Below are 27780 nucleotides of genomic sequence, written 5' to 3'. Positions count from 1 at the left end.
ATATAAATGTCTTCAAATTTATGTCGGTATTGTTTGGCTTTTATACTGTAAAGACATCCACCTCTTTTCCACCCTCTCGTGTATTATCTCTTACACTTGTATCTAATTCAAGCACTAATGCGGCAACTGGTTCTGAGCAAGTGGACTCCCATTGACTTCAGTGGGGCTCTACACAGGAGCAGGGGTTCACCACAAAGAGCTAGTTGGAGGATAGCGGTCTTAGATGGTAAGAACTTGGTGACAGAGACAATGTCTTAGATACCTGTAAAGCACTATGCATGTCTATGGTACAGGCTAATAATTCTTCATCTCCATAAATAGATCTTTCTTAAACATGCGTCCCAATAAAAGACAAAAATTGTTTTATACCATTATTATTATTAACTGATACCTCTATACAGAGGTGTTTGCAGAAGAGGCATTTTCTGGGAAACATCCTGATATTTTAAGGGCAACATCCTGGGAACATCCTGATATTTTAATAGTAAGTGGAGAAAGCTACCAGGCTCCTTGAAACTTTCTGATTGAAGAATGTAGAGTATTAAGTATCATTCTAGTTACTATTTAGTGATTCAACACATAATCTGAGTTACTGTTAAAATTAAGCAAACATAATGCAAAATACCCTCAAGATACTTCTTTAAAAATTATTATTACATGGTAATTCTTTTGTAGCCAAAGCTCATAAAGCTTTTGGCTCTGCCACTGGCTTGCTATGTGACCTTGGACATGTCGCTATCCTCCACGTGCCCCACTTTCCCCACCTTTTCTGTAAAATGGAGATACTGATAGTGACCTCCTGTGCAAAGTCATTGAGACAGACCGATAACAGTATCTAGTTCTTAATGTGCTTTCATTACTATATAATTATGATATTTGGACACTAGCAGAGGCAAACTAGATGGCTTGGGATTGTTGAAAGGCCTCTTCAGGGATGTGTACATTGACATCAAAAACCCGTGGCCGGTCCTTGTTATCTGACTCAGGGTTGCAGGAGTCTGGCTAAGGGGCTGTTTAATTGTGGTGTAGACATTTGTACTCTGGCTCTCGGAACCTGTGAGGCGGGAGGATCCCAGAGGTCCAGCGGCAGCCCAAGCTCAAACATCTATACCAGGGATCGGCAAACTTTGGCATGTGGCCCGCCAGGGTAAGTCCCCTAGTGAACCGGGCGGGTTTGTTTACCTGCTGCATCCGTAGGTTTGACCGACTGCAGCTCCCATAGGCCGTGTTTTGCTGCTCCAGGTCAATGAGGGCTGTGGGAAGCGGTGCAGGCCGAGGGATGTGCTGGCTGCTGCTTCCAGCAGCCCCCATGGCCTGGAGTGGGGACCGTGGCCAGTGGGAGCTGCAATCAGCCAAACCTGCGCCAGGTAAACAAACCGACCCAGCTCGCCAGGGGGCTTACCCTGGCCGGCCGCGGGCCAAAGGTTGCTGATCCCTGAGCTATACTGCAATTAAACAGTTCCTTAGCCCAAGTCCCGCAAGCTCCTGTCAGCAGGCACAGGCCAGATCTGGGGGTTTAATTACAGCGTAGACATGAATGGTTTACCTCCAAGGCCTGGTCTATACCTAAAACTTAGGTTGATTTAGGGACAATGCTCAGGGCTATTAAAAATGTCATGCCCTATGCCACATAGTTACCTCGACTTAACCCACTCTGTCAGCACAGTCTAGTCCATGGAAGAATATTTCCTTTGATCCAGCAGCCGCTGCCTCTCAAAGCGGCGCGGGTTAGTTACAGCGATGGAAAAAACCCTTGCAGGGCTGTGGGGAGCGCTCACGCTCGGGCTGTAGCCGCTGTCGAGCGGACATGCCCTAGTCGCTCTTCCAAACCTCTGGCAGGGCCCCTCCGGCTCTCGCCAGGCTCCGGGCAGGCGTGTGCGCCCGGCTCCAGCCGCGGGCAGCCCCGGGCTCGGGGGCGCCAGGCAGGGCTCGCCACCCAGCCCTGCTGTGGGGACAGGGGCGGCGCTTCACGCTGCAAACCGGTCCCGCGGCTCCCACCCGCGCCCGGAGCGACGTCGGGGCCGCCCGCGGCGGGCACCTACCGTGGAACTGGAACCGCGCCGCCAGCTGCGCCCCGCCCCCCGCGCTGGAGAAGCGGCCCCGCAGCGTCTTCCCCTGGGCGCCCCGCAGCCACCAGCGGCTGCCGCCCACGGCCAGGCAGAGCAGCCACAGCAGCCGCCCCATCCCCGGCAGCCGCACGGGTCACCCCGCCACCTCCGTGTCACGTGACAGTCCCCCTCCCCCCAGCACAGCTGGAGCCGGCGGAGGGAGAACCAATGGGAAGAGAGCACGAGCCAGGGGGCGGAGCCAGGGCCTGCCTCGCCTCCCCTAGTCGCAAAAAGAAAAGGAGGACTTGGGGCACCTTAGAGACGAACCAATTTATTTGAGCATGAGCTTTCCTGAGCTACAGCTCACTTCATCGGATGCATACCGTGGAAACTGCAGAAGACACTATATACACACAGAGACCATGAAACAATACCTCCTCCCACCCCACTCTCCTGCTGGTAATAGCTTATCTAAAGTGATCATCAAGTTGGGCCATTTCCAGCACAAATCCAGGTTTTCTCACCCTCTGCCCCCCCCCCCAAACTCACTCTCCTATTACCAGCAGAAGAGTGAGTTTGTGTGTGTGGGGGGGGCGGAGGGTGAGAAAACCTGGATTTGTGTTGGAAATGGCCCACCTTGATTATCATACACATTGTAAGGAGAGTGATCACTTTAGATAAGCTATTACCAGCAGGAGAGTGGGGTGGGAGGAGGTATTGTTTCATGGTCTCTGTGTATATAATGTCTTCTGCAGTTTCCACGGTATGCATCCGATGAAGTGAGCTGTAGCTCAGGAAAGCTCATGCTCAGATAAATTGGTTAGTCTCTGAGGTGCCCCAAGTCCTCCTTTTCTTTTTGCGAATACAGACTAGCAGGGCTGTTACTCTGAAGCCTCCCCTATTGTTATTCCCCCCTCCCTCCTGCAGCGAGAGCCCGGCCGCGACGTGTCCCTTGCTTAGCTTGGCCCTACGGCGGCCAAGTGTCGTGAAACCGTATTTTACGGCTGCCACGGAGGGGGCAGGTGGGGGGGGGGTGTGGACACGTTTTGCGGGACGCCCCAGAGCGAGCTTCCGTCCTCCCTCTGCTGGCGGGGGGCGGCCCCGGCCCAATGCATGGGCCCACGCCGCCGGAGGCGCGTCCCTCCACCCCCGCGCCCCCGACGGGGGCGGGAGAGGGCAGGAGTATTGGGTTTCACTGTGCGGGCGCAGGGAAAGAGGGGCCGGCGTCGCCCATGCGCAGTGGCGGAAAACGGGGGGGGGCGTGAGACAGAACGCCAGGAAGCGACGGCGAGCCGCGGTGGTGCCGTAAAGTGCGGATGATGTCGGGTGCCGGGGTTCCTGGGGCTGCCGCGGGGCCTTCGGGCTTTGCCAAGCGGCTGCTGGTGACGGGCGGCGCCGGGTTCATGTGAGTAGCGGCGGCGACGGCGGCGGCAGCGGCGCTTGGGAGTGGGGCGGGGCTGTCCCGCCGCTGCCGCCCGCGCTCCTGGCTCCGCCTCCTGGGGCTGGGCCGCGGTGGCTCCGGGCTGCCGACCCGGGTCCCCCTGCGGCGGCTAGGGTCCCCCTCGCTGTCTGTGCGGCCGGCCGGAGCCGGGCGGGGGCGGGGCGGGCGCCTCCCCTGCTCCTCCGGGACAGCCGGGGAGTCCTAGCCTGCCTGCCCCTGCCCGGAGCGCTGGAGTCCCGGGTTGGCAGCGGGGCAGGTAACCGCAGGCTGGGGCAGCTCGCACCAGCCCAGCGCGAACAGCCGCTTCAGAGGCTGCGCCTGCCGCTGAGTCCCCGCGCCGGCTTCCGCGGGCCCGCACGTTCCCACGCTCAGCGTTGCCCTCCTTTCGCTGGTTGCTTTGTGAAAGACTTTGCGCCTGAAGCTGGGGAGCTGGTGATGGCCCTGACCCTGGAAGCTGGCAGCTCTGCCCTGGCGGATAGCTGCTCGGAAATGGGCTGCGGTGGTTATACACGGGATAGAGAGAGAGCATGTCAAATGAAGTAAGTAACTGGTCGGTAGAAAGAAACCGGAAGTTTCCCATTATAGTGCTCCTGGATGTGATCAGTAAGGCTAAGATTTTGTCACTGTTTAGTAAAAGTCAGGGACAGGTCACAAGCAATAAACAAAAATTCACAGAAACCTGTGACCTGTCCCTGACTTTGCTAAAAATAACTGTGACACAATAGGGCTGACAAGGGGATGCTTGCCTAAGCCCTGCTGGGGAGGGAAGGAGAGGGGAGGGTTGTGCAGCACCTGCTGCCCATGGTGGCTCATAGCTCTGGGGTTGCCCCGTGCTGCGGCTTGGAGTTTCGGGGTTGCTGCCATGGGGCTGAAATGGAAAATGTTACGGAGGTGTCTGGAAGTCTGGAATCTGTGACTACTGTGATCCTGCATGACATAATCTTAGCTTTAGTTAGCAGCAGTAAGCAAACAATTTCAGACAGAAGTAGTTATTCAGTTCAATGGCCCTTTATGGCAAAAACCTCATTCTGCTTTCTTTACCAAGTTGGAGGGATAACCGTTTATACTAATTATCTTATAAATTAAATATTTCTTACATGCAAGTTATCACATAATGGAGATCGGAGAGGATGATCCATCAAGTTAGCTGTCTGTGAAAGACTGAGGTGTGGTCTGCACTTAAAAGTTTTGCTGGCATAGTTATGTCAGTTTCAACTGGGGAAGGGGGGAAATCACATCTCAAAACTACATAACAGTGGTGCCAAAAGCCCTAATGTAGATGCAGTTACACTAGCAAAAATGTTGTTGGGGAAGGTGGTGTGTCCACTAGGAGGGTTTGCCGGTAGAGCTGTACTGGCAAAGCCTAGTATAGACAAGGTAAATATCTAGGAATTTTTTTTTATTCCTTTATTATTATTATTATTATTATTATAATTAATAGCTTTGTCTTAAATACAGAACTTGCACCAGGATAACTTAAATTGGTTTGAAAATTGATTAGTTAAAGCAGGACAAAAGGCTAGTTTATACTGATTGAGCTTAAACCTCTTCCTGACTGACTTCAGCTAAATCAATGTAAGAATAGGTTTTTATTAATTTGAGAATGTGCATACATAGTGTTTTGTACTTCTCAACCTGCTGCTCACAAACAGGGAAGAATTAGGAGGGGAAGCAAAAGTGGATGGGAACCTGGGAGGCAGTGATCATGAGATGGTTGAGTTCAGGATCCTGACACAAGGTAGAAAGGAGAGCAGCAGAACATTAGCCCTGGACTTCAGAAAAGCAAACTTTGACTCCCTCAGGGAACTGATGGGCAGGAGCCCCTGGGAGAATAACATGAGGGGGAAAGGAGTCCAGGAGAGCTCACTGTATTTTAAAGAATCCTTATTGAGGTTGCAGGAACAAACCATCCCGATGTGTAGAAAGAATAGTAAATATGGCAGGCGACCAGCTTGGCTTAACAGTGAAATCTTTGCTGATCTTAAACACAAAAAAGAAGATTACAAGAAGTGGAAGACTGGACAAATGACCAGGGAGGAGTATAAAAATATTGCTCAGGCATACAGGAGTGAAATCAGGAAGGCCAAATCAACACTTGGAGTTGCAGCTAGTGAGAGATGTTAAGAGTAACAGAAAGGGTTTCTTCAGGTATGTTAGCAACAAGAGGAGGGTCAGGGAAAGCGTGGGCCCCTTATTGAATGGGGGAGGCAACCTAGTGACAGAGGATGTGGAAAAAGCTAACGTACTCAATGCTTTTTTTGCCTCTGTCTTCAAGACAGGTTATCTCAAGTGCTTATATACAAATGCACAAAGCCTTGGAAACAAGCAGGGAGAACTGGAGGTCCTGGTGATGTCAAGGAACTATGACGTGATCGGAATAACAGAGACTTGGTGGGATAACTCATATGACTGGAGTACTGTCATGGATGGTTATAAACTGTTCAGGAAGGACAGGCAGGGCAGAAAAGGTGGGGGAGTAGCACTGTATGTAAGGGAGCAGTATGACTGCTCAGAGCTCTGGTACGAAACTGCAGAAAAACCTGAGTGTCTCTGGATTAAGTTTAGAAGTGTGTGCAACAAGAGTGATGTAGTGGTGGGAGTCTGCTATAGACCACCGGACCAGGGGGATGAGGTGGATGAGGCTTTCTTCCGGCAGCTCACGGAAGCTACTAGATCGCATGCCCTGATTCTCATGGGTGACTTTAATTTTCCTGATATCTGCTGGGAGAGCAATACAGCGGTGCATAGACAATCCAGGAAGTTTTTGGAAAGCGTAGGGGACAATTTCCTGGCGCAAGTGCTAGAGGAGCCAACTAGGGGGGGTGCTTTTCTTGACCTGCTGCTCACAAACCGGGTAGAATTAGTGGGGGAAGCAAAAGTGGATGGGAATCTGGGAGGCAGTGACCATGAGTTGGTTGAGTTCAGGATCCTGACGCAGGGAAAAAAGGTAAGCAGCAGGATACGGACCCTGGACTTCAGGAAAGCAGACTTCGACTCCCTCAGGGAACGGATGGCCAGGATCCCCTGGGGGACTAACTTGAAGGGGAAAGGAGTCCAGGAGAGCTGGCTGTATTTCAAGGAATCCCTGTTGAGGTTACAGGGACAAACCATCCCAATGAGTCGAAAGAATAGTAAATATGGCAGGCGACCAACTTGGCTTAATGGTGAAATCCTAGCGGATCTTAAACATAAAAAAGAAGCTTACAAGAAGTGGAAGGTTGGACATATGACCAGGGAAGAGTATAAAAATATTGCTCGGGCATGTAGGAATGTTATCAGGAGGGCCAAATCGCACCTGGAGCTGCAGCTAGCCAGAGATGTCAAGAGTAACAAGAAGGGTTTCTTCAGGTATGTTGGCAACAAGAAGAAAGCCAAGGAATGTGTGGGCCCCTTACTGAATGAGGGAGGCAACCTAGTGACAGAGGATGTGGAAAAAGCTAATGTACTCAGTGCTTTTTTTGCCTCTGTTTTCACTAACAAGGTCAGCTCCCAGACTGCTGCGCTGGGCATCACAAAATGCAGAAGAGATGGCCAGCCCTCTGTGGAGATAGAGGCGGTTAGGGACTATTTAGAAAAGCTGGACGTGCACAAGTCCATGGGGCCGGACGAGTTGCATCCGAGAGTGCTGAAGGAATTGGCGGCTGTGATTGCAGAGCCACTGGCCATTATCTTTGAAAACTCGTGGCGAACCGGGGAAGTCCCGGATGACTGGAAAAAGGCTAATGTAGTGCCAATCTTTAAAAAAGGGAAGAAGGAAGATCCTGGGAACTACAGGCCAGTCAGCCTCACCTCAGTCCCTGGAAAAATCATGGAGCAGGTCCTCAAAGAATCAATCCTGAAGCACTTGCATGAGAGGAAAGTGATCAGGAACAGCCAGCATGGATTCACCAAGGGAAGGTCATGCCTGACTAATCTAATCGCCTTTTATGATGAGATTACTGGTTCTGTGGATGAAGGGAAAGCAGTGGATGTATTGTTTCTTGACTTTAGCAAAGCTTTTGACACGGTCTCCCATAGTATTCTTGTCAGCAAGTTAAGGAAGTATGGGCTGGATGAATGCACCATAAGGTGGGTAGAAAGCTGGCTAAATTGTCGGGCTCAACGGGTAGTGATCAATGGCTCCATGTCTAGTTGGCAGCCGGTATCAAGTGGAGTGCCCCAGGGGTCGGTCCTGGGGCCGGTTTTATTCAATATCTTCATAAATGATCTGGAGGATGGTGTGGATTGCACTCTCAGCAAATTTGCGGATGATACTAAACTGGGAGGAGTGGTAGATACGCTGGAGGGGAGGGATAGGATACAGAAGGACCTAGACCAATTGGAAGATTGGGCCAAAAGGAATCTGATGAGGTTCAATAAGGATAAGTGCAGGGTCCTGCACGTAGGACGGAAGAACCCAATGCACAGCTACAGACTAGGGACCGAATGGCTAGGCAGCAGTTCTGCAGAAAAGGACCTAGGGGTGACAGTGGACGAGAAGCTGGATATGAGTCAGCAGTGTGCCCTTGTTGCCAAGAAGGCCAATGGCATTTTGGGATGTATAAGTAGGGGCATAGCGAGCAGATCGAGGGACGTGATCGTTCCCCTCTATTCGACATTGGTGAGGCCTCATCTGGAGTACTGTGTCCAGTTTTGGGCCCCACACTTCAAGAAGGATGTGGATAAATTGGAGAGAGTCCAGCGAAGGGCAACAAAAATGATTAGGGGACTGGAACACATGAGTTATGAGGAGAGGCTGAGGGAGCTGGGATTGTTTAGCCTGCAGAAGAGAAGAATGAGGGGGGATTTGATAGCTGCTTTCAACTACCTGAAAGGGGGTTCCAAAGAGGATGGCTCTAGACTGTTCTCAATGGTAGCAGATGACAGAACGAGGAGTAATGGTCTCAAGTTGCAGTGGGGGAGGTTTAGATTGGATATTAGGAAAAACTTTTTCACTAAGAGGGTGGTGAAACACTGGAATGCGTTACCTAGGGAGGTGGTAGAATCTCCTTCCTTAGAGGTTTTTAAGGTCAGGCTTGACAAAGCCCTGGCTGGGATGATTTAACTGGGAATTGGTCCTGCTTTGAGCAGGGGGTTGGACTAGATGACCTTCTGGGGTCCCTTCCAACCCTGATATTCTATGATTCTATGATTCTAAGACCAGGGTCAGCTCCCAGACTACTGCACTGGGCAGCACAGTATGGGGAGGAGGTGACCAGCCCTCTGTGGAGAAAGAAGTGGTTCAGGACTATTTAGAAAAGCTGGACGAGCACAAGTCCATGGGGCTGGATGCACTGCATCCGAGAGTGCTAAAGGAGTTGGCGGATGTGATCGCAGAGCCATTGGCCATTACCTTTGAAAACTCATGGCGATCGGGCGAGGTCCCAGATGAATGGAAAAAAGCTAATATAGTTCCCATCTTTAAAAAAGGGAACAAGGAGGATCCGGGGAACTACAGGCCAGTCAGCCTCACCTCAGTCCATGGGAAAATCATGGATCAGATCCTCAAGGAATCAATTTTCAAGCACTTTGAAATGAAGACAGTGATCAGGAACAATCAGCATGGATTCACCAAGGGCAAGTCATGCCTGACTAACCTATGGTGGGATAACTGGGTCTGTGGATGAGGAGAAAGCAGTGGACGTCTTATTCCTTGACTTTAGCAAAGCTTTTGATACAGTCTCCCACAATATTCTTGCCAGCAAGTTAAAGTAGTATGGGCTGGATAAATGGACTATAAGGTGGATAGAAAGCTGGCTAGATCATTGGGCTCAATGGGTAGTGATCAATGGCTCCATGTCTAGTTGGCAGCCGGGATCAAGTGGAGTGCTCCAAGGGTCAGTCCTGGGGCTGGTTTTGTTCAATATCTTAATGATCTAGACGATGGCGTGGATTGCACCCTCAGCAAGTTTGCAGATGACACTAAACTAGGAGGAGTGGTAGGTACGCTGGAGGGGGATACAGAGGGACCTAGACAAACTAGAGGATTGGGCCAAAAGAAATCTGATGAGGTTCAACAAGGACAAGTGCAGAGTCCTTCACTTAGGATGGAAGAATCCCATGCACTGCTACAGACTAGGGATTGAGTGGGTAGGCACTAGTCCTACAGAAAAGGACCTAGGGGTTACGGTGGATGAGAAGCTGGATATGAGTCAACAGTGTGCCCTTGTTGCCAAGAAGGCTAACAACATTTTGGGCTGTATAAGTAGGGGCATTGCCAGCAGATCGAGGGATGTGATCATTCCCCTCTATTCGGCATTGGTGAGGATCCTCTGGAGTACTGTGTCCAGTTGTGGGCCCCACACCACAAGAAGGATGTGGAAAAATTGGAAAGAGTCCAGCGGAGGGCAACAAAAATGATTGGGGGCTGGAGCACATGCCTTATGAGGAGAGGCTGAGGGAACTGGGATTGATTAGTCTGCAGAAGAGAAGAATGAGGGGGGATTTGATAGCTGCTTTCAAATACCTGAAAGGGGGTTCCAAAGAGGATGGATCTAGACTGTTCTCAGTGGTAACAGATGACAGAACAAGGAGTAATGGTCTCAAGTTGCAGTGGGGGAAGTTTAGGTTGGATATTAGGAAAAAGTTTTTCACTAGGAGGGTGGTGAAGCACTGGAATGGGTTCCTGGGGAGGTGGTGGAATCTCCTTTCTCAGAGGTTTTTAAAGTCAGGCTTGATAAAGCCCTGGCTGGCATGATGTAGTTGGGGATTAGGCCCTGCTTTGAGCAGGGGGTTGGACTAGATGACCTTCCAACCCTGATATTCTATGATTCTATCTGTTAAGCTAGGTTGATTAGCCAAGCAAAGCGAGGTATATTCCATGACATTTCTGTTTGTGTATAGGAATAGGCATACTGGGTCAAATCAATGGTCCATCTAGCCCTGTATACCGTCTTCTGATAGTGCCTGATACTAGGTGTTTCAGAGGGAATTAACAGAACAGGGCAATTACCAAGTGATCCATTCCCTGTCATCCACTCCCAGCTTCTAGCATTCAGAAGCTTAGGGACATCTAGCGCATGGGTTGCATCCCTGACCACCTTGACTAATAGCCATTGATGAACCTATCCTCCATGAACTTATCTAATTCTGTTTTGAACCCAATTATAGTTTTGGCCATCACAACCACACCTGGCAATGAGTTCCACAGGCTGTGCATTAAGTGAAGAAGTTAATTTTGTTTTAAATATGTTGCTTATGTGAAGGAGTAAATAACACTTCCTTATTCACTTTCTTGGCACCATTCACGATTTTATGGATCTCTGTTGTATCCCCTCCTTAGTTGTCTTCCAAACTGAAAAGTCCCAGTCTTTTTAATCTTGCCTCATAAAAGAGAGGTGATGGAGTTTATTCCTCATCATTCCCTTGTACACATGAGTAAGACCTGAGTGTCAGGGACCCTGGGTTTTGAACTCTCGTACACAGGGCTCTTAGAAGCTAGTAAGTTCAAGCCTGCCACATAGGTGATACTTTTAAATGCTGTATTCAATCAATTCCAAAATTTCAAGGAATGTTTCAAGTATCAGTGGGCAGAATCCTTTGCTTTTTGGTGAAAATCAGAAAACTGGAAGGGAGAAATGGAGGACACGTAAGCACTCCTTGTGTCTGGATAGCAAAATTAGCAATTTCAGTACAGTGGTTACAGTTCAGAGTTACGAAGTGACCGGCCCCATACACACCTCATTTGGAATCAGAACTACACAATCAGGCAGCAGCAAAGACAAAAAAAAAATTTAAAAAAATGTAAATGCAGTACAGTACTGTGTTAAACGTAAATTATTTTAAAAAAGGAAAGTTTAAAAAAAAATTGGACAAGGTAAGGAAACTTTCTGTGCTTGTTTCATTTAAATTAAGATGGTTAAAAGCAGCTTTTTTCTTTTGCATAGTAAAGTTTCAAAGTTGTATTAAGTCAATGTTCAGTTGTAAACTTTTGAAAGAACCACCATGATGTTTGTTCAGAGTTATTAAGAACCTCCATTCCTGAAGTTTTAGTTACAATAGAACCTCAGAGATATGATCTGTAGATCAAAGAACTGGTTAATCAAAGCCGTGAACACCTTCCAGCATAATATGCCCCATCTCAGCTCTGTTCATCCTCCTAATATTTTAAGTGTTGACAACCTCAATTACTTATCTTCAAGACAGAAATAAAAGAAATAAGAATGTTGGGGAGCCATGGAGAAGAAAGGACATGGCAAAGAGAGTGAGGGACCCTTGCATGGAAGGAATGGGAGGCACATGGACCCCCTGGCATAGGGGATTGGGTAGAGAATGGAGTACTGTAGTATGAGCACAGAGGGGAAGGAGGGACACACGGCCCCTGGCTTGGAGGGAGAATGAAGGACAATAGTATGGTGGAGGGAGATATGGGAGTGGCATACAGAGCCCCTTGATGGGGGTGGGTGGGCAGAATTGACAAGAATCCCTGAAATAGATGGGCTGTGAGGATGGTCCACAGGGAGCTTGGGGGGAGAAATGGTATGCAAGTTGCCCATTTCCCCCTTCTCTCTATGTTGGGGCTCTTTGTGCCCCCATCCTCCAGAAGTGTCTGAAGCTCCTAGATTTGCTAACCAGATGAATGGGGCTCCATGTGTGATGCATTTCTCTCTCTACCTTAATTGGTCAATTGAGGTGCAGAGAGAAATGCAAAAAAACAAATTCTGAAATATGCTTAGGTGTAGAAACGAATGTAATGTATGAACAGAACCACGGTAAGTGAAAACAAATGTGGGGGTTCACAGCTCAGTATTGAAGCACAGATCATTGGGACTATTGGTGTGGCCCAGGATGGATCAGCTCTTTAAAAAAAAAAAAAAAAATGTTTGAGCTGGCTTAAGGTTACACAGATGTCAGTCTTGCAAACAGTCATTTTTTTATCTGTGCAGTGGAACCACACACCTGTAAATTTTAAAGCCATGTATAAGTATATGCACAATTGAGGTCAAAGATATGCTGATATGTGGTTTATACAGTTTGTTAGAAAACTCTGAAATTGAACAAATGAGATGATTTTATTGATTTTTTGGGGGGGGCAGGGGAAGTGGCTAGAAAATCAGAACTTTAATTATAGAATAAAATTATTTCTCTAGCTTTTAATTCACTAACATTACATGCTTATTAAACAGATTAAAAAAAGAAACAGTAGCAAATTAAAAAAAAAATCAGTGTATTTTTGTGTCAATTAGGGTTTTGTCTGTAGGCATCTGATATCCTAAAGTTCTCTCTATAATCGTAATTTAAAACAGGATTATTCTTTTTTTAAACCGGCAGTGCATCACATGTGGTTGTGTCTCTTGTAGAAAACTATCCAAACTATCTGATTATAAATCTAGATAAGGTACGTTTTTTGTGTTCTTTTTTTTCTCTCTAAAGAAATGTGAAATAATATGCATCAGTTAATATACAATATGTTGAAAGTTTGCTTGATATGGAAAGTTTTACATTAGACCTTGAATTTTTTAAAATTCAGAGTTGGCACGTTTTATGTGCTAATTTAGGGCCTGATCCAAAGCCCAATTCTCAAAGCCCACCTCAGTTCTGCTAACATGTTCTTTGTTTCACATATATTAACTCTAACAAACAAAGGTGGGTTTTTTTGGAGTAGCCATGAGTTTCAAATCCGCTTCTCAGCCATGTCATGCTTTCTACAGTGGGTTTGAAACTCCTACTCCAGACAACTTATTTGGTTAGACAGTGATTCTCAATCAGGGGTATGCAGAGGCCTTCTAGGGGGTACATCAACTCATCTAGATGTTTGCCTAGTTTTACAACAGGCTACATAAAAAGCACTAGCAAAGTCAGTACAAACTAAAATTTCTGAGAGACTTGTTTAATTACTCGATATACTATACACTAAAATGTAAGTACAATATTTATGTGGAAATTGATTTATTTTATAATTATATGGTAAAAATGGGAAAGTAATCAATTTTTCAGTAATAGTGTGCTTGTATTTTTATGTTTTATTTTGTAAGCAAGTGTTTTTTTAAGTGAGGTGTAATTGGAGGTATGCAAGACAAATCAGACTCATGAAAGGGGTACGGTATTCTGGAAAGGCTGAGAGTCATTGGATTAGAGTAGCGATTGCTCAACTGCAGATCCCATAAAACACAATCACTGAAAATCTCCAGGTAAGGTAATCCTTAGAGCAAAAGTTTCAAAGACTCTTCACCTTCACAACAAACTCTTTTCCACTTCATAATATAACCAACCACAACAGCATGTGTCCTAGCAAAGTCTGGCCCAATCCTGAAAATACTGGTACAGAAGCTTAACTTTACTCATGTGAGTAATCCCACTGTAGCAGATGCTTAATCATGTATGTATTGTTAGAATCAGAATCTATAATGTTGTCTCTACAGGGTGAAAAAACGAGTCTGGGAATTTTTAAAAAGAGGATCACTTTCAAATGTTTCCTCTGCCAAAATTTAATATTTTACCCCAAAATTATTGAAAATTAGAGGACCCGTGAGAGATTGTGTCTAAACTTTTAGACTGTTTTCAATTGAAGCATAAAACAGAAGTGTTTTAGTCCTGCTTTATGTGAAAATCCCAATGTAACTAAGTACTGAGGTGCTACGGAGGGCGTCTCGCTAACAGTAATGCCACTGGTTTGTGCCCTGAGAGTATGGGGATCGAGCAGTCCCTCCAGAAGATTTAAGGGCAGTTCGTTAATAAATACTAGACAAAATAGGATTTTTAAAATATTTAAACCTTTTTGTGTCCCAGTGCACCCAAGTGGTTCTTATATAAAGCACAAAGAGTTGAGTGTTTTGGCTGGTCACAATACTTTCTGTGCTCCTTTGCCTAAAAATACTTGAGGTCGCTAATTGGCCTTGGAGTTATGATATTATGCAGTTACATTATAAACCTGTTTACATACCTCAAAGAATTGTGCACAAAGTTGAGTACACAACTTGTGACTTGTTAATGATGTATCCATGGAATAATGACAAGGTCTTTTCAAATCTTCAGTGAATTAATCTAGTTTTCAGCAACTTTTTGAAAGCAGATTATGTCTGAAAGATTGTGAGGAAAAATCTCATTTAGAGACAGCTCAGCTGACAACTTCCATAAATTCCTTCCACACACTCTATTACAGAGCATTCATATGAAAATGGCTCTGTTTTGGAAGACTTAACTGTTTCTCATTTTTATTTCCCCATCTAATAATCATCTGTTTTGGCTACCAAATGATATCCGAGAGTTATGTTGTCAACAAAGTAAGTGTGGGCAGATGGATCAATTCTGGGGGACTAGGATTCTCAGATTTTATTTAATTGATTATTGCTAGATTTGTCAATCACCATATAATGACACAATACACCTTTTAAACAGAGAAGTTGACCTCTCTGCAGATTTATTTTAAACAATAGTTTAGCACCTTCTCCTCAAGACTGTTAATTAGAGACTTGCTCAGTTAGTAAATAAGCAGAATCTAATATAGAATCTTTAAAGAAAACTCCTCTTCATAGTAATATTCTGTTTTGGTTTTTTTTCTTAAGCTGGACTATTGTGCAAGCTTGAAGAATCTTGAAACCATTTCTGAGAAGCAAAACTACAAGTTTATCCAGGTATGGCAGACTTTTTAGTAGCAAACTAGCAAGTTATGGTTGTAAAATCTGAAGTTGGACAGGCTTTTATATCTGGGCTTCTGCAGAACTGAGACCTGATTTGGGAATCTCCGTCATTTTCTTCTCATGGAACTATGGCTTCTGCTTTTGGTTACACTATATAACTTCCACTTTTGGCCATGTGTATATGGGTGTGAACATGGCATATTACTGCATACTTCTGATACAGTTGCTGTAATCCAAAAGTATATGCCACCAACGCATGGCATAACCCCTCAAAAACTGAAAGACATAATTATAGACTAAAGGTTAGAATTTAATCAAGCCTCTGCATCATAATGGAGTGATCTTTGTTTTACTCTCCTAACTTTTGAGCTAACTTTATGAATAACTGTACTTTGGAGTATCAAATACAGACCACTGCCAGAGCAGAATACTGAATTATATGGGCTGCTAGTATGTTCTATTATGTCAATTCCTGTGCGCTTGTTGATCTGCTGGTAATGTTATCTGTTCCATGACTCAAAGTCTCAACTGTACTTGGAAGATTTCACAAATGTGTGTTTAAACATAGCCTGCCCGTTTAGAAGCCTTAAATGCCTGTTTATCCTCTGGCTTCCTCTTTCCCACTGTTCAGATATTCAGTTTAGTAACGTAAGTGTAAACACGTGAAATGCTATGAGTTGAGAGGCATGACGGCTAAGGAGGCATGTGGCATTGCTGAAGAAGTGGTATTTACAGCTTTTATAAAGGTTACCAGTTTAAACCCAATTTCATACCGCTTCCCTAGTCAGACTGATACAATGCCTGGTTATAGGATGGCATGATATAGATTCCAGGGAATGAGTGCAAGTGTAGACAGCAGAATGACCTTGTATGTGCATTAGTTATGAGTATTGAAGTGGAAATTCAAGATGAGAACACAGACATGAATCCTGAACTTCTGTGACTAGGGGCTTTTCTGAATGGGGGAGTTTCTTTGGTATGCTGTTTTTTGCTATAACTAGTTTGGTGTTGGTAGATCAGGTGGTTGGGTTGTTGTCATGGAGGTCTATGCTGCTGTAGAGCAGATGCTGCTGGCTGATCATAGAACCTGGACACACCATAGAAAGTTATTGATGGTGGATTTGCACAGTGGCGTTTCGAATTGTATTGGGGTCATTGATGGGACCCAGGTGTCCAGTCTTTGTCCCCAAAACCAGACCTCTGAGTTCATTCGGAGAAAAGTGTATTTCACCAGGATGCTGCAAGACCTGGCTGATCACTATGGAAGGGCAACCAGGGTTAATATGGGATATTGTGGGAATCTGTGATGCTAGGAACTTCAGAAACTCAGCATTGTTTTATGCAAGGAAAAATGGGACGCTTGCTCCCAAGACCACTATGAACGTGAATGTTGGTGTGATTCCCCTGTCATTCTGGGAGACTCAGCTTACCTGGTTTATGACGGCTTACTGGGGGCTTAGATAGGAGAAAGGAGCTACTTTGTTAACATTGTGAACAGCAAGAGACGGTGCCTCTGCAAAATGTTCCAGCTGGTCAGGGAGCCAAAGTCGAGGATGTGAATGTGGCATGGCTGCTGATGTAATAGGTATGTAACTTCATGTGTATGAGCTTGCCATGAGCTGGAATCACAAAGGGGTGTACCTGGGAACATGCTAGTATTTAAACAGGATGGTGACATCCAGTCAAGATGATCCCAGAGCAGTAGAAAGCATACAGGTAAACAGGCTGACCTAAATGTGAAACAGTGCACTGTGGGATGGCAGTGGAAGGACTTCCAGAAGTGGTATGGTTAATCTGAAATAGGGAAGGGTCCATACAAACCATATTCCAGTATAACTCACTCCAAAATAGTTGCGTATCTTCCAAAGAGGATTAATTAAAGTGGGATAAGATGCCAGATAAGGTTAAAAAAACCCAGTGTGTGTGGACATGAGGCAATTTATACCTAATAACTTTCCTATATATAGACAAGCCCTACCATTAGGGTTTCTCCTGCTGTTTCTTCAGATAAAATTAGGTTAGATGGTGTCCCCTCTTCTTTTAAAAACAATATACTGGTGTAGTAAAGAGCTTCTTTTCCCTGACAGATGAGGGGGATTGTTCTGCAAGTTACTTAAATCTTACATGCCTCAGCTTCCTCTTTTGTAAAATGGGGATAATACTTCATTACACACCTCACAAGGGTGTTGTGTGGATTAGTTAGCTGATGTTTGTAAAGTGCTTCTGAAACTGGGAAGAATGTTAATGTAAAAAATAATTGAGCTGGTGATATATTTTAAGATTATGAGAGCATACTACAAAGTATTTAGTTATACCAAGTATTATGCGCTATGCATTGCAAGGACCAAAACCAAAAGCCTGCAGGTTCTAATATATGTGTATAATTTTAAGAGTATTAGCATTGTTCAGCATTCCCCACTGAAAATTACTGAAATTTTGATGACTCAAGGGTGTATTTCTCTGGAGGTAGAATAAGGAACACACATTATTTTAAATCCTTCATCGACTTTTTGAAAACGCACTGGTTTCCGTAAAAATGGGAACTCAGCAACCTACAGTAGAGTTGTCAAAATCTGTGAACCTTTAGTAGCAAAGGCTAAATAATGCTGATGCTGTTTAAAGAACATTTACTAGTGTGTGTTAGCTTTGAGGTGGAGAAATGGGAAAATGTCAACCTAATGTTTCCCTAGTGTGTGTTTTGGTGTGTAGTATTTTGAGCAAAGGTAAACTAACACCTTTGCCTGTGTAGTTATACAGAATAGTTATATTATTGGAACTATTGCCAGCCAGTTCTGAAAACTATGAACTGGATCCTAGAATGATCTTCAGTTCAGTTCATCTTCCTTTTTTTAAAGCCAGTAGGTGTCACTGTTCGTTCACTAATTATTCATAACATCTTTATGGTTTATGTATAGTATAGCTAAAACTTGTAAGTAGCTTGAATATTAGTATAGGAGATGTTTATAAAATTTCAAGTGGTGATAATTTAGCTTCATATTTAATGGGTAATGTACATAAATTAATCCTGAGATTTAAAAATCAAATATGATTCTGAATATATTGGAGAACCTTGCTTGAAAAGCATGAAGTACATTTCTATTTCCTCATTTTTAGAGGTAGCTATAGTTTGTTCTCTATTAATGCATAAACTACAGGAAAGTATAGTTTTTGAATCACTTTTTAAAAAAATTAGATATGTGATTCTTTTCTTTGTTTTTAGCAGTGCTTTTGCTTGCTCTTTTGAAGACTTTACTTTTTTCCTATGGGCTGTTTTAATTTTCTGTTAACTGACTTATTCTTTAAAATAACAGAACTTTTGACCCTGTGGCTTAGCCTATGAATTCTGGCTTCACGAAGATTGTTTTAGGGGAGAGTTTTTTCACTTGCTGTTTTTGTGATAGTTCACATTCCAATTCATGAAAATGCACATTAACTTCGAAGTGTAAGTGCTGAAGTAAACTAATTAGATAATTTCAAAGATGTAATTTTTGCAGTTTTCTCTAATAAACGTAGTGTCTCTTGCCATTGCTAATTCACTTAATATTTGTTCTGTGTAATTTAAAAACTATTTTAACATTGACTGCAGCTAGTTCTAAAATTTAAGAATATCCTTCTTTTATCATCACCAACAGGTTCTGACAAGGAGGCTGTTGGTTTGAATTCCCCCCTCCCCTCATGAGATTGTGGCTTTTTAATATGAACTTTATTCAGTTAATGAGTATAGGTTAAATTAACTGGTCATTTTATGTTTAAAGTAACATTTCTGCTATTTTAAGAGTATGGCTAGTTTGACTGCAAGTATGAGGGTTACACAGTATTTTATTTCTTTAGCTATAAAATGTGTTGAGGGAACAACTGAATGACACTTGGACATGATTTGGTAATTTATTTTATGTAATAGCTTATTGTAAGTATCAACAGAGTACTTCCCCTATGATTTTATGTTTATAGATTAACAGTAGTTGTGTTATAGGGTATTACACACTGCCCAATTTGTATATCTTGCTGACCTAATTAGGCGACTGACACAGCTATTTGCCTTGCTATTTGAAGAGTGGGTTAGGAGTATGTTGATGCAACTGCCAGTAGAATATGTTTCCATCCAAAATGAGAATTTGGTGTGAGGGAAGAGAAACCGTACTAGCTGAAACGGAATTGTTCATCTCACGGCTCCCCATTCCCTTCACCCTCTTCAGAAAAAATACATATTTCTATCTCATGAAAAAGGAAGTTTTTGAGTTAAAAATTTCCAACTATAATTTAAGAGCGTTAATTCAGGGCAGGCAGAGAGTCTGGAGGGGGAGAAGACTTCTAGTATATTTTACAGTGATAGACGGCAATGCCAAAGGGTACATTCTTCATAACTCTAAGCCAAATTTGTAAAGCCCTTACTCATGCTGGTGAGCATTTACTTATTGAGGTAGTCCCACTTGTATGTAAGTGCTTAGCTCTTTTTGATTCTTGTGTACTATGTTTTTTTAAAAATAAGCTATTCAATAAATATGGACTGACATGGTAGTATTACAAGTAATCAACAGGAATGCAGTCCTGCATCAAGTCATGGATAAAATGAACAAAACAGACTACATGCTGTTTTCACACTATAGATAAAACTTGGTAGAGTTAAGAGTCGTGACTCCATTATTAAAAGCTGACTTGGATTGCTATCTTTGTTTTTAATCTAATTGTTTTTCTCTTTAGGGTGACATCTGTGAACCCCATTTTATAAAACTACTTTTTGAAACTGAGAAAATTGATATAGTACTACATTTTGCAGCACAAACCCACGTAGGTGAGCATTGTTGCATGTGGTTATTGTAATAAATCTTCTAGGTTGTTTTGTTTGAAATAAGTAACCTATTCATATTGATGCTGTTTTCATTCCTGTCACTTCATATTAAACTAAAGGATGATGATTGTCTATTTATTATAGCAACACCAAGTAGCATCGTTAAGGCTCAGGGTCTGTCAGCAAGGCCGGATTAAGGCATAAGATAACTAAGATACAGCTTAGGGCCTCACAATATGAGGGGCCTCTAAAAAAGAAAAAACTGACTCCATTTCAAATGTTATCAAAATTGGCTGATAAATAAAGGAGATGGTGGGGGAAAAGGAAATTCTCTCTAAATATAGACACTTTCTTTCAAATATGACAAATATACACATCTGGCTACACAAATACCCTTGACCTCTGTTACCCTTCACTAATTGTTTGTTATTGACAGGTGGGAGGCCCGGATGAGGGGAAGAAAAACAATAATTGCACTTATAAAATTAGTATTTTTATGAGTAAGTCTGCTGTCAGTCTCCTAAGGCAGCATTTTGTTGGCCAGCTGCTTCTCGTATACTGTCCCCCTTGGCTGGTAATAGCTGGAAGGCCTCCATCTTTTGTTTACGGTACAGCACGCTCAGTCATATAGTGCCTTCATTCCTGTTTTTCTAAGTTTTCTTAAGAGTTAGTGTGTTCTTTCTTCTTTTGATCTTTTCATACATACTGTTGTGTATTTTAGGGCACACCGCTTTCTGCTTTATGCGCTATTCATGCTTCACGTGATTGAATTTGCAGGTGATCTCTTATGGACTTGGGTCGAGTGGCTCTTGAGGATAAATTTGTGTTGGCTTCCCTCTGTCAGTTTCAAGAACCCTCACAGTAAATATCAGAGTGCTGACAAAAAGATAGAGGGTTTTGAGAGAAGTGAAGGAAGATATACTTATATATCAAAATATTCTGAGTACTTGCTGAGCAAGTTATTTCAAACTATGTGCATATATGATTTATAGGCTTTAATAGGCTATGATATTCGTTATATTTGCTTGAATATAGGCTAGCTTTTCTCACTTTCTCAATGCCTGTCTAGAGATTACCAGTCTCTCTTTTCTGGTAAATTCTTTTTCTTTCGCGCATATAGCTTGTTATCACTGTGTGTCCGAGGTGTTTACTCGAGATTAATTAATAGTCCTGGAGGAGACAGAGGCTAGAGAAGTGAACACGAAGAGAGCTTTTCTTGCAGCATTTTCTAGGCAGACATCTATCCACCCAAGCATTCTGTGCATCGAAAGTGACAAACTCCATAGCTTATAATTTGAGGACACCATCAGTGACTTTGCTCTCCAAAAATCACAAAGGAAAATGTTTTAAATTTCAGTGTTAAAATTAATGTGATGTGCAAACAGATATACGGCAGGCTGTACAGCTTCCTTTAAGTAAACTGGTCTGTTTAGCTGATTTTGTGTTGTAGATATAAAGTTTTCGTATCTACGAATTAAGAAATCTTAGATGAAAATATGTTAATTTGAAGCTATTTTATAATGCAAACAGGCATATTGCTAGACATATGTTTTAGTTAGGTTATTATTCTATTTTTGTATATATGCATATATAAAGCTTTCATGTTCATATATTCAGTGTCCTTTCTGTGAAAATAATATTTTTTTTTTTATGGTATGGGGCATCTTACACTTGACATAACTTATCAAAATGTCATAATCCAGCCGTTTCTGTCAGCATTTCCATTACAAACCTATTTTCAGAGGTTTATAATCAATGAGTCATGTAAACATCCAGGAAAGTGCAGGACGCCAAAGGATTTAAAAAAAACCCTACACTTAGGTGCCTAAATACGAACTAACATTATTCAATGGAACTGTCAAGAGAAGGTATCAATATGGTAAAGTCCATTATTCACATGCCTTTTGACCACCATTATCTGCTCTCCGCACCGTAATTCATCTCCAATGGTACTGCTACCAACATTCCAGACTGTGAGCAGTTTTAGTCAGCTCCTATTTTCTTAAAAGCTACCAGCTAGAGAAAATATTCCTTTACTTTTTTTTTTTCTCTTTACCATTCTCCCACACCATTCTCCCTCTCCCCCAAGAAATTATACTGGTATTTGGTGCCAGGCATGGTTCATTTTTGGTCCAGGGATAGGTTTAAAGTTTAGCATCACAGGACCATCCTGACTAGAATGGGACCTCTGTACCATTAGACAGGAAATTTCCTTCAAATTTGTTTCTTGCACTGTCAGTTCATGAGACTGGGCCTTAAAAGGTTACTTCAGTGCCCTCCTCTCCCCCACCCCACCCTCATGCACAATACCTTGAACAACTGTAGTACTTGTATTAGGAAAACCTGGCTTTTTGGATTCTGAACTCCTTTTCACAAACCAAGACATTTGGATTGTAAGTCATTTGTGAGACTTTGGACTGGGTGATGCCCTTTCTTTTTGCTCTCAGGTCAGATGTGAAAAGTGTCACCTCTCCCCTTCTCTATACCCGTTCATAAATTGACCCCCTTCTCTGATGCTTCCCTTTTTTTACTAAAAAAAATTTGGCTTTTGAACAAGTATATACAGTAGTTAACTAACACTACTGTAAAGGCAAATATAAGTATTCGGCAAACATTTTATTCCTGGTTGTAGTTCACTCTGGAATTGGTCATGGTTTGTTACCAGGTACAAATGTTTGTCTTGGAGCAGATATTGGGAGTGTCTATATTTGTCTTTGCCAATTAACATGATTATAATCAAGTAACTCAAGTTAAAACACCACCAGAAACTTTCATCTCTACAGTGCCTCATGATATGGTTCACTGTTAATCTCTTTATGCCAAGTCATCTTTTTAAAGTCTTCAGTGCCTGAATTGAAAACTTTTTTTCATTCTCTACCCTAGTGAGATTAAATTTTAAAATAAACTCATTCCGTTGTAGATCTTTCATTTTGGCGTTCCCTGGAATTCACCTATGTGAATGTTTATGGCACTCATGTTCTGGTCACTGCTGCATATGAAGCCAGTGTGGAGAAGTTCATTTATGTCAGCACAGATGAAGTATATGGAGGTAGCATTGATGAGGTGAGCTTGAAAACACAGCTGTATTTTTTGTACCTCTGCTTGTTTTATGCATATTTTTAAAGATTTCAAACAGAAAAAAATAAGATTTTAATAACTTCCCATGACTTCTGTGAATGAACTATTGTATACTGTCTGTGCTGTTCCTGAAGATGATGAAACTTATAAACAAGTACTGATAGTTACTAAAACATAGTTTAGTAACAGTCTCTTATTCATCATCTTTTATCATTTGTGCATTACATTTAATGCAAAATGCCTAGAACAATGGGTAGACAGTAAAAAAAAAAATAACCAACAAAAATGCATTTGAAGAAATACATTTTAAGTGGTATGGAAAGAACGTCCTGTCACAAATTCTGCCCAGGGTGCTTTAGAGCCTGTCTTTATTTAAAGAACATTTTGTTCTTTCTGGCATTCTTTGTGTGTTGTCTACTTAGAATGTAAGCTTTATGTGGCAGGAACTTGTTTTGCTATATATTTAAGAGCTTGTGTACATGGTAAGTTACTGTGTGGCAAACCCGGGTGTAAATCTGCATGGTTTGGCGAACTACGCTTTCAAGTAGTAGTATGTCAAGCTGCACCCCTGGACATTCACTGAGCTGTAGCTGTGACAACAGAGGATGTTACTGTGTGATGTTACTGCAGCAATCTAGTGCACTGTAGATTCACACCGTGGGTTGCAGCACAATAACTTGCCATGTAGAAAAGCCCTAAAATACCAAACACGCTTTTGGGCATTTTGTAAATAAGGAAAGACATAGCCTTGTTTGACAGTTTGTGGCAGTGATTCCTTCATCAGTGCAAAAAGTAATGGCGATAACTACTTCTCAGTATTGCGGCGAAACCTTACTGATTACTACCCATTCACAACTTCTTTTTTAATCAGCAGGGAGAATTGTACAACTTAAGCCCACTTTGATTAAAAGAAAGAGAAAAGGAATACTATTTCTCATAGATTAATCCCAAAATTGTTAAGACACATAGATAAACATAATTTGTTGGGGGAGGGTCAACATGGTTTAGTAAAGGGAAATCATGCCTCGCCAATCTACTAGAACTCTTTGAGGGGGTCAACAAGCATGTGAACAAGGGGGATCCAGTGGATATAGTGTACTTAGATTTTCAAAAAGCCTTTAACAAGGTCCCTCACCAAAGGTTCCTAAGCAAAGTAAGCAGTCATGGGATAAGAGGGAAGGTCCTCTCATAAATGATCTGGAAAAAGGGATAAATAGTGAGGTGATGTGCAGATGATACAAAATTTTGATAAAAGTGGTAAAATTTGCAGATGATACAAAACTTAACAAGATAGTTTAAGTCCCAGGCAGACTGCAAAGAGCTACAAAAGGATCTCACAAAACTGGGTGACTGGACAACAAAATGGCAGATGAAATTCATTGTTGACAAACATAAAGTAATGCACATTGGAAAACATAATCCCAACTACACATATAAAATGATGGGGTATAAATTAGCTGTTACCATTCAAGAAAGAGATCTTGGAGTCATTATGGATGGTTCTCTGAAAACATCACAATGTGCAGAGGCAATCAAAAAAGCAAGCAGAATGCTGGGAATCATTAAGAAAGGGATAGATAATAAGACAGAAAATATCATATTGCTGCTATATAAATCCATGGTACGCTCACATCTTGAATACTGCGTGCAGATGTGGTTGCCCCATTTCAAAAAAGATTTACTGGGATTGGAAAAGGTACAGAAAAGGACAACAAAAATGATTAGGGTATTGAAGGGCATCCATATGAGGCGAGATTAATAAGACTGGGACTTTTCAGTTTGGAAAAGAGACGACTAAGGGAGGATATGATTGAGGTCTATACAATCATGAGTGGTATAGAGAAAGTAAATAAGGAAGTGTTATTTACTCCTACTCATAACACAAGAACGAAGGGGTCACCAAATGAAATTAATAGGCAGCAGGTTTAAAACAAAAGGAAGTAGTTTTTCCACACAACACTCAGTCAATCTGTGGAACTCTCTGCCAGAGGATGTTGTGAAGGCCAAAACTATAACAGGGTTAAAAAAAGAACTAGATACGTTCATGAAGGATAGGTCCATCAATGGCTATTAGCCAGGATAGTCACGGATGGTGTCCCTGTTTTCCAGAAGCTAGGAATGAGCAACGGGATGGATCACTTGATGATTACCTGTTCTGTTCTCGGGGCACCTGGCATTGGTTAATGTCGGAAGACAGGATACTGAGCTAGATGGACCTTTGGTCTGACCCAGTATGGCCGCTGTTATGTTCTTGCACTAAAGAATTTTATATGGCCTACTTTGGATCTATATCCAGCTAACTAAGAGGTTCTCATCTCAAATCTACCAATTTGTAAGGTTACGCATCGTAGCAAATTAGTGATAAGAGAGTCTTTTTCAGTACCAATTGCTTCTAAATTGCAGCAGACCCCACTGGGATCGCAGAGGTATGTTGCTCTAAAGAACTCATCCAGTCTGGGGTATAGCTGTGTGTGGGTCTGGAGATTGCCTTCAAGAAAGTAGAGAGATTGGGTAGGAGGTTTTGTGCCATTGATCGTGTGGATTTTAAAGTTTTCCCATGATAAGTGGTGTGAATTTCATCACCATATCAGACAGAACCTCAGTCAGTTCCTTTACTAAGGCTATGTTTATACTGCACACTTTACAGGAGCACAGCTGTGCCACAACAGCAGTGCCACTGTAAGGTACACAGAGTAGCCACTCTTTGTCCGCAGGAGAGCGCTCCACATCAGCAGTTTTCGTCTGTAAAACTTTTGTCCGTCGGGTGTGTTTTTTTTCACACCCCGACCAACAAAAGTTTTACCGATGAAAGTGCAGTGTAGGCATAGCCTAAAATTTGGACATCTGAAGGTCTGTAGATTAATAAAATGCCAGTTGTAGGTTAAGTGGACTAGCTCCGTTGATTCTATTTTGAGTGAATTCTTCTTGCATCTGAGCCCACAAGGGAATAGAATGGCTACGATGCTTGTGGATTTGTTCTCCTTAGGCCTGTGTTGTTAGAGTAGCCTCAAGGGGTGAGGTGAACCGACACTGGGCCTGCAGTGTCAGCCAAATGTTTGTGATGCATAAAAGAGCAGGTGACTTTTTGATGAAAAGTTCATAGATAGTGAAGGATTAATTGACCACTGATGTGCTGATCACCATGAGGTGAAGGTCTCAGTGTTTCTGCTTTGGCCTCATGAGGTAGGTGGCTGGCTGCTGATTGCCCTGGGCTTGATGTAACTGTCTGGGGGAGTCCATTCAAAATACTGTTTGACTGGCAAAGAGGATTCAGATAATTTTTGACTAGAGAGAAGTGAATACTGATGAGTTGGCCTAGTAAGCCTTTGCAGTATGGTGGGAAGATATATTTGTTTTGTAGGGTTCGGGTTTTTGCTTATTGCCTTCTAGTATGTTAATAGAAAAGGAGGACTTGTGGCACCTTAGAGACTAACAAATTTATTTGAGCATAAGCTTTCATGAGCTACAGCTCACTTCATCGGACGCATTCAGTTAATGTGACCTTCTTCATTACTTGTACACTAAATACATCAAGAATATTTCTTATAAAAGGAGGTTTTGACTTCAATGTGAATTTAAGGTAGTGTTCTAAAATAGCATTTTCTTGGCATCATCCATGATTAAAAACACAAAACTCGTACATCTTTATGGCTTGTAGCCGTGCCACCTGAGACAGACTGATCTTTTTAAACTAAGCAGAGTTGGACATGTGTTGTAAGTGGATGGGAGACATTTTAGGAACCAGCTGCTGCATGATGTGGTGTTGATCCAAGGCATCTGTTCTGCACTGAACTCTGTATGGGCTGATTCCATTGATGTCAATGGGATCTGCCCCTGTGGAACTCTGGAGGATTGAGGTCTAAATAAGAATTGAACTAATGTCCCACCAGTGTTGAGGTATGAATAATGTTTATGGTGTTAAGGCACTTTTCTGGAGATACTGGTTTACACAAGACGGAAAACAGAGATCCTTATCCTTTGAGGCTCTTTCACAAAAGGTGAGGTATTTCTGAAAGTGTAAGAGTGTTAGCCCTGCTGTTCTGGCCCATTTTCAGTATGGGCATTTATACTCTGCCTTAAATTTCTCCTTTGTTCTCAGCTGAATGATGTATTCTTCACTTCCAGTACTGTCAGACAACTACTGTATGTTTCCCCAGTTCTAGTAGAAATGGTCTGACCATAGCTTCAGTATGAGGCTTTAAAACCATTGTAGGATTCTTTGGGGTGAAAGCTGTTATGTAGTGAAAGTTATCATTCTTTTTATTTCAGGAATTTGATGAAGCTTCACCCAAACGACCAACAAATCCTTATGCCTCATCTAAAGCAGCTGCAGAATGCTTTGTTCAGTCTTACTGGGAAAGGTATCAGGTAAGCTTATTCAGGTTTCAGAAGCTATAAGGTTCATTGCAATAGCATCCCTTCCATATATGTCAAAGGAAAATGTCCCACAATGTGTAAACACTGTGTGTAGGAATGTAAGCCCACATTAGATCTGAATGAATTATAGTTTTAAATTGAGTTTGGATTTTGACATAAGTAATAGGCGTGAAGCACATGACCAAAAATAATGAGATTATGAGAAAGAGGGGTTGTTTGTTAAACTTATAGTGACCCTAGAAATATTTAAGGTTTGGGCTGAATACTAGAAATAAGGAAAACATGATAGATTGGATACTAGATGCAGTAAATGATTAGTTATGTAAGTTTGTTTAGAAAGACATGTGGAGTACAGTGGCTAGGGGAAAACACAACAAAATAAGATGGGGAAACCCAGAAGAGAGCAAAGTGTAGCCCTAAACTGTTTCAGGTAACTTTCATTAAGGTCCAATAACCAGTAATGACATTATTTTTTTAGGAGTTCTTGGT

The 27780-nt window shown here is 42.6% G+C and overlaps 2 protein-coding genes across 7 annotated transcripts in view; one reads left to right on the top strand and one right to left on the bottom strand.

Moving 5' to 3' along the window:
- GPR180 (G protein-coupled receptor 180) overlaps positions 1-2222 on the bottom strand; it is a 47347-nt gene extending 45125 nt beyond the window's left edge. For all 4 annotated transcript variants that reach the window (XR_012159375.2, XR_012159374.2, XR_012159376.2 and 1 more), the window contains exon 1: positions 2043-2222. Coding sequence is in view for 1 of the 4 variants with exons in the window: in XM_073347774.1 (XP_073203875.1) it covers positions 2043-2184 (142 nt within the window). In the remaining 3 variants the exon portion in view is untranslated. The remainder of the gene's footprint in view (positions 1-2042) is intronic.
- A 1099-nt stretch (positions 2223-3321) lies between these two features.
- Positions 3322-27780, top strand: part of TGDS (TDP-glucose 4,6-dehydratase) — a 35652-nt gene continuing 11193 nt past the window's right edge. The window contains exons 1-6 of one of the 3 annotated variants that reach the window (XM_073347731.1): positions 3322-3453; positions 12739-12805; positions 14973-15041; positions 19749-19839; positions 22757-22899; positions 27184-27282. In XM_073347731.1, coding sequence (XP_073203832.1) covers positions 3365-3453; positions 12739-12805; positions 14973-15041; positions 19749-19839; positions 22757-22899; positions 27184-27282 — 558 coding nt within the window. In that variant the 5' untranslated portion in view covers positions 3322-3364. The other 2 variants (XM_073347723.2, XM_073347740.1) reach the window with 2 other exon arrangements.

This window comes from Lepidochelys kempii, chromosome 1 (assembly GCF_965140285.1).
Source record: "Lepidochelys kempii isolate rLepKem1 chromosome 1, rLepKem1.hap1, whole genome shotgun sequence".
In the NCBI taxonomy this organism is placed as follows: Eukaryota; Metazoa; Chordata; order Testudines; family Cheloniidae; genus Lepidochelys; species Lepidochelys kempii.
The sequence above is the reverse complement of the archived record's forward strand: the minus strand, read 5'-3'. Positions and strand labels throughout refer to the sequence as shown.